Source organism: Scophthalmus maximus, chromosome 2 (genome assembly GCF_022379125.1).
Source record: "Scophthalmus maximus strain ysfricsl-2021 chromosome 2, ASM2237912v1, whole genome shotgun sequence".
NCBI classification, from domain to species: Eukaryota; Metazoa; Chordata; class Actinopteri; order Pleuronectiformes; family Scophthalmidae; genus Scophthalmus; species Scophthalmus maximus.
The window spans coordinates 15,342,513-15,353,743 of record NC_061516.1 but is presented as its reverse complement, the minus strand read 5'-3'; the positions used below and the strand labels follow the sequence as shown (position 1 = coordinate 15,353,743).

At 43.1% G+C, this 11,231-nt stretch overlaps 1 protein-coding gene across 3 annotated transcripts; it reads left to right on the top strand.

Annotated features, from left to right (window-relative positions):
* Positions 1–710: 710 nt before the first annotated feature.
* On the top strand, positions 711–10,853 carry zgc:163098 (uncharacterized protein LOC100037380 homolog). 3 transcript variants are annotated; one of them, XM_035624824.2, is made up of 24 exons: positions 711–833; positions 1,898–1,976; positions 2,849–2,960; positions 3,447–3,556; positions 3,683–3,750; positions 3,857–3,954; positions 4,044–4,108; positions 4,192–4,357; positions 4,446–4,645; positions 5,211–5,254; positions 6,473–6,577; positions 6,670–6,736; positions 6,906–7,075; positions 7,156–7,318; positions 7,403–7,482; positions 7,577–7,664; positions 7,784–7,912; positions 8,040–8,199; positions 8,560–8,640; positions 8,718–8,775; positions 8,890–9,043; positions 9,367–9,477; positions 10,201–10,379; positions 10,483–10,853. In XM_035624824.2, the coding sequence occupies exons 2-24, from the start codon at positions 1,905–1,907 to the stop codon at positions 10,601–10,603; spliced, it is 2,601 nt and encodes an 866-aa protein (XP_035480717.2). In that variant the 5' UTR covers positions 711–833; positions 1,898–1,904; the 3' UTR covers positions 10,604–10,853. The 3 variants fall into 3 exon arrangements, with proteins under 3 accessions (XP_035480717.2, XP_035480716.2, XP_035480715.2); XM_035624823.2 differs by having other exon boundaries at positions 712–849; XM_035624822.2 differs by having other exon boundaries at positions 742–1,035.
* Positions 10,854–11,231: the final 378 nt, after the last annotated feature.

Sequence of the window (11,231 nt, the reverse complement as noted above, 5' to 3'; positions counted from 1 at the left end):
TGGTAATCTTTGCCATTAGATAATGTTTGGTCTGCTTGCATTCAAACAATGCTGTTTTGTTTTACCCCTGAAATACAGTGATTCCAACGTGCTAAACTTTAACTACAAAAAAAATTGAAAAATTGTGTAAGTTTTAAATAGATGCCACAGGATTTTCTCTTAACTACAAAACCTTACATATAATAATTTTAATATATACCTGTAGAAAAGCTCGTGTGTAGGCTGAAGACTCTTCTTCCACAGGTGAGGTGACCACTGTAAACATAGAAGAATAGAACTTTACATCAGGGCTGCAAGTAACGATTTTTTTTTCTTTCTAATCGATTAATCTGACGATTATTTCCTCTAATAATCGATTAGTTGTCTAGTCCATAAAATGTTTGTTTTTTTAAATTGTGGAAAAATTTGATGTTTTGTTTTGTCAACACACCAAAGATATTCAGTTTCCTGTCACAGAGGAGCAAAGAAACCAGAAAATATTCACATTTATGAAGCGGAAAATCAGAGAATATAGATTTTCTTTTTCATAAAAACTACTTGAACCGATGATCAATATAGCAGGCGATTAATGAAGTAATCGATTAATCGATTAACTGTTGCAGCTCTATTTGCTATTTAGTCAAATTCCCATCCGACCAATGTGAACGTGTGTGAGGCTCGTTTGTCTGCGTGCTCCTCCCCCCTCCCCCCCCCCCCCCCCCCCCCCCCCTCCCGGAGCTCCGGTCGGACATCATCACGCCTCCCGGTGGTAGCATGTTGTGATAGAAACCAATTGTCGTCGCTACCCGAAAAGACAAAAAGAGGAACGGTGAAGCAGTAGCATGACACGCACTGTGAGTGACCGCTGAGGTACGGACTGTGTGCATGCAGTGTGCTCCCTGTGCGGTCGGGCGGCTCGTCAACCTCGGAAGAAGAAGAAGGAGAAGAAGAAGAAGGAGGAGGAGAAGGAGGAGGAGAACGTTAGAGTCCGTGGTGTTAGCTCGCTGACAGTTGGAGGCTATGTTTGCTGCTGCCGGACGTTAGCAGACGTTAACGGTGAAGAACGCAGAGGGAGGAGGAGGGTGGTTGCACAACCGTGGGGTTTACGAGATAATCACGTCGGCGGAGCAAGTAACAATAAATTGTCATGTACTCGTGTCAAAGGCTAACGCTAGTTCACCTTCACCTCACAACGAAGCTAACGCTAGCGCTAGCACGGTGAAGTGATGGCAGCTCCCAGGCCCCTTTTTCATGAAACACTGTCCAACGAATGGACTACGACAGCAGGCGGGATATATGGACGAATTGTGTTATTAGGTTGGAAAGGGCCACAGCGTGCGGCGGAGTTACGGACACGACGGGTCTCCGCCTCCTCGTCTGCTTTGGGGCAGTTTGCAGTGATTAAAGAGCAGAGCACTTTTTAGATTGGGTCATGTCATATTCAGTTGCGCCCCAAAGTTTCAGTTTTGGGGGGCGACTTCTTCGTCGTAGGAAGGGAGAACACACACACACACACACACACACACACACACACACTCTGAACACGTGTGTGTGTGTGTGTGTGTGTGTGTGTGTGTGTGTGTCCGGCCCCTGTCCGGCCCCTGTCCCCTGTCCCCCTGAGGAGCAGGGAGGTGACTCAGTGTGGAGTCAGTCCACTGACAGTGATGCACACAACAGAGAGGATGTCAGACAATGACATACGACAGTAGTGCAGTAAATACCGAACACCAAAGGTGTGGACATGTTTCATAGTGATGCTTATTTTTAATCATCTGAGCTCAGTAGAAAAAGGTTTGGGTAAACGGTTTGAAGTAATGGCATTATGTCGTAGATGTGTCACGGTCATCCGTTCATGGAAAAGATGCAGTTCTATTTAATTAATCAGGGTTTTGTCTCTCTCTCTCTCTTTGTTTTCCAGTTTGAGCATGGCAGATAGAAAGGGGAAACCCGTCACTCCGATCAAAACGAAGAAAGAACAACAACAGCGTAAGAAAAAGGTGAGGGGCTTTAATTCTCTCAAAGCTTGACGGCAGAAGGGCCTTGCCGTCGATATCCAAGACAACGCAGGTCAGATATTATAGCAAACATGGGGAAAAACATAAGAGTAGCAGGGGATTTATTTGATTAGAATAGTACACAGATATTACTGGACACCGATTACTTCATTAAGTGGGACTTTATGATAACAATTGATTCCTTGTTAAACCATTCTGGTGCAAAATATCCGTAATATCGGGGAGTGGGCCAGCTCGCGCTCTCCCACCACAGTACACCCAGGATTTTGTTTTCCCTGCGACACAATGATGCCCACTGCAACAAATTAGCAATTTTAAAATTTTAAAATCACGACTGCAAGACTCCTAGATTAAGAATCCCCACGGCAAAATAATGTATGAAGTGAATAATTAAGATTTCACCACATTTTGGGAGGAATTAATAGTGAGGGGGAAACACCTTGAGACTTGGGAACGTTTCTTGTCACGTTAAGCCTAAAATATGTTTGATTTCATTTTATGTTAATGGTGGGTCGTCCTCTGCTGTGAACATGACCTGTACTCTATCTGCTTTATGGTTTGCTGCACTGTTTTGTTTTACAAAAAAAAATTAATCCAAAATTTGAATTACATAAAAGAAGGTTGGGGATGATATGATATTATATATTATGGTATATCTTATTATCTAATTATTTTTGACTAATAAAGCTATGTTTTGGAATACGTTGAGGGTGCATGTTTTTCCAATAAATATTTTTGTGAAATAAATACATATTAGTATCTTAAATCATAAGATGTTGATGTTTGAACTAAGGTAAGGGACAAGACACATGCGGTAATGTTTATGCTGTGCATGTTTCCATGTGACCTTGCAGGAGGAAGAAAAAGCAGCAGAGGTTTTTGAGGAATTCTTGGCATCATTTGAGACCAGTCAGAAGAACGAAGCGAAAACTTTTGTCCGTGGCGGTATCGTGAACGCCACCAAAGGTCAGCCGCTTCAGATCTCATCACTTTACGTTTAGCATTATAAAGACACAGTTCCATCGCAATTCTGTTCCTCTGTGAATGAATTATGAGTTATTGGTTCCTAAAAGGAAAAAAAAATAAAGAATAATTATTAATGAATATTCAGCTGACTCAGCAGTTTCCAATCGTTGGAAGTGCATAATCACATTGATGTGAATGAAGCTCTTTCAATACTGAGCACTTCTTTAACCTGCTGTCACAGATAAAGATGATACTTTTAATTTAAATGTTGAGCCTTAACTGATTCTTATCAGTCCTTCTTGGAGGCTATAAGGCTGATTTTGTCAAAGTAATTCTACAGGAAGCTGCTGAGATATTAGACAGACGGAACCGGGGCAATAATAAAGTCTAGTCCTTTTTAAAAAAAAAAATCCAAATTACTATTACCTAAATTACAGTTTGCACACCGTGGGAATTGCTGAGTTTGAATTTCTATTCTCTTTGCAGAGGAGGAAGCAGCGGAGGTCAAGAAAAATAAGCTGTATCGACCTGCTACGAAGTTTGTTCCCGTGTCCCAGCATGTGTTGCCGTTATCACCTACTGAAAGCAAGAAGTCTGTAAGTTTTCAATCTGGTGTCTTATGTTATGGCATAAATCACTGAAATCAGTATGAAAGCAAATGTATTGTCTACACAGATTATTTTTTTTCTGTCTGTTATAACGGCCCCGTGTTTGATTAACAGACATTTAAAAAAAGGACAGAAGAAAAGAAGAAGAGTAATCTGGAACTCTTTAAAGAAGAACTTAAGATGTAAGTGTGTTTGCAAATCTGCCCATCATGTTACATTTCCAAGCCAATGATATCTTTTTATTGAATGTGTAAGCCTGTTTTTATGTGTGCGGGGGAAAAAATGAAGTATACAAGAAGAGCGCGAAGAGAGATATAAAAGGAAGAAAAATGATCCTAGCGGAGGAGGAGGGGGAGACCTGGATATACCTTTATCAGGGCGATCAAGTAAGGGTCCCTCTTCAATATCAGTGTTTTACTAGTTGAAAATGCTGCTATCCTCTGCATCATGCTAAGCTCATGTTTCTTCCCTACAGCATTGTACGATGACCTAACAGTGCCAACCACCACTAACCTCTACATCAGCTGCATTAGCCCAAAGGTAAAGGAGCACACTGACTTTCACAGTCTCAGGGCAACATCAACGTACTTTTTTTCTCACCGTTTGTCCTCATCACTTCTCAGATGAACGAGGAGATGCTGTGCAAAGAGTTCGGTAAGTATGGTCCCCTGGCCAGTGTGAAGATTATGTGGCCCCGAACCGACGAGGAGCGCTGCAGGACCTCCAACAGAGCCTTTGTGGCTTTTATGACACGGAAAGACGCGGAGAGAGCCTTGGCTACACTTGAAGGTACAGTAACCCCGTCCCCTCCTTTGCTTTTATGTTATGTTCATGTTCCCCTCTGACTGCGATTGTGGGATTATGTTCTGCATTGCAGGTAAAGTGATTATGGGGTTTGAAATGAAGCTGGGATGGGGGAAACCGGCTCGAATTCCACCTCAGCCCCTCTACACACCGGTGGGGGTGAGGGCCACGCCGCCGCCCCCCTCTGGTCTGCCTTTTAACGCCCAGCCGAGAGGTCGCTTCCGCAATGACTTCACCAAGCCGCTGGGCGTGTCCAAAGGGGAGCTTGACAAGGTAAGCTTGTCTCCGTTCTTCTCTGTAATGTAGAAATTCACTTGGCTCTGTGGGCTCTTACGTTTCTGTGACAAGTAATTGGCGTTGTAAGTGAATATTAAGGAAGGATGAGCCTTTAAGCCTTTGTGTTTAATTAAAATGCAATCAGTTCAAACTGTGGCGGGCTCTACATCTGATTAAGAATTAATCCCTGCCTGAGAAGCAAACCTCTGATTGTCGCAAATCACTGTAAAATAAAAAGTATCCTGTTGAGATTTTGGTGCATGTTTGCTCCTTCATTTAATTCATCACCTTGTCCATGTAGTGCCTCATTACGGGATGGAGTGTGATACAATGCACAAAAGTAACAGTTTGACTGTTTATTCAAAGTGTTGATGCATTGAAACTCTTAAATCTTTTCAGTAAATATAGATAGTTAAGACAGTTTAGTGTTTTAGAATAAACCCTCCCCTCATTTGACTGACTGTGAACGCTGTTTCCTATGCTGCATGTATCCTGCAGTGTTTCATCTGTGCAAGAACTCACTTTGTAATATTGTCACCATTCTATTTGACTTCACAAACAGACTCTGTCCGAAGCCGTAGTCAAAGTGGTTATCCCGACCGAAAGGTACAGATACTCTTCTTACTACGACTGACCAGCTGGTAATATGTTAATAGCACAAGTGTTGTAGGACAGAGACTGTGGTGAAACTCGTGTCCAGACGACACTTTCAGACTGGAAGTGTCAGGTCTAAGAGCTGTTTCTGTATTTGAGGTCTAGCACATGGTAACCAAGCATGCTCCTCAAACTCTGTAGTGTTGCAACACTCGCCTTTGTCAGTGGAAAACTTGAGCTCTGTAGCTGAAGGCTTTTATTGTAGTTATATTAAAGGTCCTTATGGCCTCCAATTTACCTGTGCTTAGTATATTTATATACATTTGTGTTTTCTCATCTAGTTTGTTCTTGTTGTTTCCAACATTATATCATAACATGAAGTGAATAGCAGCAGACTTTTGTAAATGACTTGCCAGAGCCATTGATTTATACAACCATCTCTGAGCCCTGGGTTTCCCGTGGGTTGGCTGAGACACTGCTGACCGATGCAGCTCAGACGGCAGATAGATTTTATCCTTGACCCGAGACGGACTATGTCAGAAGTAGGTGGATGCTAGTGGCCAAAAAAGAAAAGTCTGTGATGTTTCAAGTTGGAGAGGTGATTAATATAATTGTGTTGTCGCAGTGGAAGCAGATCAGACACAAGAGTCAGCAACACTGCATGAACACTGACGGTGCAGGTCACAGAGAGTTCAGGCCAGAGGCCCCACGTCACAGTGAAGGGATGTCAACAACATGGTGACTTCAATCGGTCAATCAATCGATTGATATGGCGACTTATTACAATATTTCTTGTTCTAATCATCGTATTCGGAAAGCAGTACGCGAAAAGAACATATTTTTAGTTTGGTGGCCACACAACTGAAATAGAGACGTGTACAATTTGTTTTTGTAGTTGAGACAAACCTTGTGTGTTTGGTGTGACCTCATATCGCTATCGTGGACACGGTGACCCCGGAATATTAAAATACGCTGACAGGGTGTTTGTCCCACGTAGAAGGCGGTGACTATTCAGTTTCATACATAAGTACAGGAATAAGTACAGTAATGGCACATGGGCTGTCACCTCATTATGTTCAACATATTTAAAAATGATTTGACATTGAATGACACCGTCAGGGTCAGTTCACTGTAAAGAGGTGTCAGAGAACTCAAGCCGACAGGAAGACATTTTGCATTGAGACTTTTGACACAAACCCCTGGTCTGACCCGCTCCTCTCTCGCCCACAGGAATCTAATATTCCTCATTCACAGGATGATAGAGTTTGTGGTGCGCGAAGGACCCGTGTTTGAAGCCATAATAATGAACAAGGAGAAAAACAATCCAGAATACAGGTGGGCGACGCTGTACCTAGCCGTGTGTGTCGTTATCTCCCTAGTGACCTTGTGAAGAAGATGTTTAATTTGCCCGTTCTTCTCTGTCTCAGGTTCCTTTTTGACAACAAAAGCCAAAATCACGTGTACTATCGCTGGAAACTCTTCTCAATCCTCCAGGTATGTCTTTATGAAAAAGGGGGAAACCTCCTGGAAGTCATCTGGAGGAACAGGACATTTTTCTATACTTATTCTTTTAGAATTCTTTATGTAGTTGATGTTTTATCAAGCTGTGGTGTACCTCTTTGTAAGAATCAACGTGTGTGTGTGGCCTTCATCTCTACCACAGGGAGAGCCGCCAACAGAGTGGAAAACCACTGACTTCCGTATGTTTCGAGGAGGCTCCTTGTGGAGACCCCCTGTCCTGAACAACTACTCGCTGAGTGACGAAGAGCGGGCAGAGGCGGTGGAGGATACTAACCCTGAGGAGGAGGTCAAGAAAGGGCAGCTTAGAAATGAGTAAGTAGCGACATTTATGTTTGTACATTGAGTTAAAGGAGTAAAAAAGTAGATCTTATTCTTCTGTACACACCATTCAGGCACAGACAGAGGCTGGAGACGTTGCTTAAAGAGCTCACCCCAAACAGAGAAAACATCGCCAGTGCCATGCTGTTCTGTCTCGAGCGAGCAGACGCAGCGGAGGAAGTAGTGGGACACGTCGCCGGGTCTTTTTCTTTGCTGCAGACGCCCCTTCAAAAGAAGGCCAGTGGCTTCCTTCAAATTTTTATATAAATTGACTTATACAGAAGGTTTTTGCTGAGTATCTTTGTGTCCTCGTTCTCACAGATTGCCAGATTGTATCTCGTGTCGGACATCTTGCACAACTCGTGTGCCAAAGTAGCCGGTGCATCGTACTATCGCAAATAGTAAGACGTCCCACAAAGACGCATTAACGCAACTATCACATTCCGTTTTGTCTCCACCTAATAGTCCTGACGTGTTTTGTCTCTTGCTTTCCAGTTTTGAATCAAAGCTAACCCAGATATTTGGAGACCTTAATGCAGCACACAAGAATATACAAGCCAGGCTGCAGGCGGAGCAGTTTAAGGTAAGAATGTCCTGCGTTTGCCTCACACAAGGACATCTGCCTGCCCCCCCCCCCCCCCCCCCCCCAAAAAAAAAGAACAACAACAAATTTATAATTTTCATGTCCTCCCATCTCCATAGCAAAAGGTCATGAGTTGTTTTAGAGCCTGGGAAGACTGGGCCATATACCCTGAGCCTTATCTAATCAACCTTCAAAACATCTTTCTGGGCTTCGCCAAAGCAAGGGAAGAGTTGACAGAGGCAGCAGAGGTGAGCTCAATGTTTATCTGCTTGTTAAAGACATCATAACTGTTTGTGTTCAAATATATTTTAACACCATCTTCTTCTTCTTCCAATTTTTTCCTAAACGTATGTGTACTTGCCTGTCTCCTTGTAGGAAGTGTCCGTTGATCTCGATGGTGCGCCCTTGGACAGCGCCCCTGTGGATGACCTGGATGGTTGCCCCATCGGCTGGGACCCTCTGGACGGAATCCCGGTCGATGACATAGACGGTGTTCCTTTAGGAGTCGCCATTGACGACATCGATGGGATGCCCTGTGAGTAAAGGCTGATTTATGCTGCCCCTACGTACAAACAGAGATTCGTCTGTTCTAAACAATGTAACCAATCAGTGCAGAGTCGACCGTATCTGACAACAACAAACAAGAGGTGCTGATAATGTACATCTTAAAAAAGACACAAAAGTGGCTGCATTGTAAACGGTGATGGTGTCGGCAGCGATGTTTGTAGTTTCTTACCAACTCAAAAACTTCTGCCATTCATTGTTGAAATTTCTTCCTCGTGGCCTACAGTCGTCTTGCTTGAGACATATACGCTACGCTGGAGTCTTCATTTAGATGATCACGTCCTTGTCTTGACCCACCGGTTTCTTCTTTTTTTTCTTCTCCTTCCCTCAGTGGATGACCGAAATGTCCCCCTCTCCAGAGTGCCTTTGTCTAAGTGGGAGAAGACGAGTGACACCGAGACATTTTCTCAAGGTAAACTGGGTCAAGATGAGTCTGGTACCTACCACTGCCTCCTGTGATCCCGCTCACCTTCCTCTTTTGTCTCCCAGTCAAGGCCGAGTCCAAGTGGGACACCGTGGTGGAGCAAAACGATGAGGTGAATGTGAGGTGAGCACCCAGAGGTTGTTGTTCAGCGTGTCATCTGTGGAAAAACATTGAAGGCACACGTAAACGCCACACGTTATGGAAGTTGAGTGTTCTCCTCTCCCCTCGTGGGTACAGTGTCAACTCGCAGCACGGGGAGGAGGAATCGGAGGGCGACAGCACCGACGATGACTCCTGCAGCTCAATCAAATACGACAGTGCAGACTTCCAGAGCTCCCTCCGAAGTTTTCAGATGTCTGAGAGCAAAAGGAAGAGGTTGAGAGAGCTGGAGGCGAGTGCACATTTTTCTTCCTTATCTAGGTCAGCTGAAAATTGTGTTTGAGAGACACTGTGGTCGTCATCGTACAGTTCAGCCCATCCACAACTCCATATCCTGATAAAGCCAGCAGTATACAGTATTTAATTTAGGAAGGATGACACTTGTGGTTTTTAATCATCTACAGTTGTTGAATAGAACAGGTAAGGTCATAGTAGCTGTATTATCATAAGCGTCTGTAGTTTGCTGCCTCCCAGTGGTGTCATTCTCAATCGTTCTGATAATGTCAAGGTGAAGGATAATTAATATGCAGAACTGATCAGATTGCTCTGTCACAGGTAAAGGTTATGAAGATCCAAGACGAGCTGGAATCCGGCAAGAGGGCGAGAAAGTCCGGAATGAGCATACAACATCAAGTGGAGCACTGCAGAAACAAACTGCTACAGAAGGTGAGTAACCGGACAGCTTAGTTTCAAATAGTTTTCCTGAATTATCACAGCAGTCACTTACACAGTTAATATTTACACTTCATTATTCTGCAGTGAGGAGCCTCTAAAGCAAAACTTGACAATGGCCACTGATGTGAAATAGAAATATTTCTTTAATCACAGATAATATGGGACAAAATTTGGGAAAGTGCTTGTTATAAGGGACTATTCATTAAAATTTAAATATCAATTGACACCATGAAGTGTTACCGATGAAACAGTTCGGGGCCCAGCAGGTCACATGGAAGTCGTCTAGCTAATTTTTTACATGTTAAATGTGCAAAATGAAAGTTTAACTGAAGTGCAGCTTCTGTCGAATACAATACTAAATAAGTTTTACGCTGCCTCAAGCACCAGGATGCCTTCTTTCCTCTTCGTTGGTCTGGAGAGTTCTTCCAAATAAACTATGAGTTACACAGAGGGGAAAAAAACTGACTGCCTGTCGTTGTCAATGTTATGTATATATCTGTAGGTCTGTAATGATTTCTCCATTAATGTATGTGAAACAGTTAAACGTGTCTTGAACTAGTCTGACATTGATCAAATGCCCCCCCACCCCCCGGAGAGAATATGCAGGCTATTAAATGCAAATGTGTCGGTTTTTGTTTTACAAGCCAGCATCTCAACAGGCACAGAAGCTTATATCTGGTTACAATTGCATGTTTCTCCCCCGTCTTACTACAGGAGTTCGAAAAAGACGAAGAAAAGAACGAGAGATTAACGTCAAAGTCCAAAGACCGGTCAACGGAGGACAGAAGGGACAAAGAAAGGAGCAAGAAAAGCGACGACGGGGACAGAAGAAAAGGACAGAGTAGAGATCCTGAGAGCAAGACTCGAAAATCGAGGAGCATCTCTCCTTTAAGGCAAGTGCCATTAGACGGTTGTTGTAACATCCCAAGTTATTTACCCCGATTGTTGTTCTTGAGGCTACTCGGTTATCAATTCTACTTATTTTTTGTTAAACAGGAAGAGGTCTCCCAAATGGTCCAAACGTTCCCGATCACCGTCTCCAGACAGGAAGGCGGGGAAGTCCAGGTCGCGGTCGCCGCACCGCTCCCACAAGAAGTCAAAGAAGAGCAAACATTGACTCTCGGCTCTGGAGCTCGTCGTCCGTGGGTTGGACAGCGCAGCACTCTCTCTACACAGACTGACATGTTCCTTCTTTTGGTCCCAACTCACACTATCCACGATCCAAGATTCAGCGCTCTTTTGTATCATGAAGTTTGAACACTGTAACTAATTAAATATATTTTTTGTTTTTATGTTTGTTTTTAAAAATGACAACCAGAAATGTTGCTGCAAAGTTCCGACACAAAATAAATCACTGTTGTTGATCACCGCGTGCGTCTGGAGGACATGATTGATAGGGCCAGGTATCAAAATGTTTCTACCGCTACTCTATTGAATTTTCAAGCTTACACAAAAGGTTAACAAACATTTTTGTGGTTTTTTTTATTGAGGAAATTAATAAGAGCATCATTTGGTTGTGTTTACAAAAAGCAGAAGGTAAGCAATGTTACATAGTTAAATTTACAACACTATTTTGTATCATGGAATGTGCTTTGATTGATCAGAGAAATGTATCAAAAGTACTTTAGAGCCAGTACTCTGGAAAAAAAAAAATTGAAGATACCCAGCCCTGATCATATGTAACCGTATACACATACTGTATTTGCTGTCATCCGCTGAAATGTTTTGATATTTTACAGGAGAGC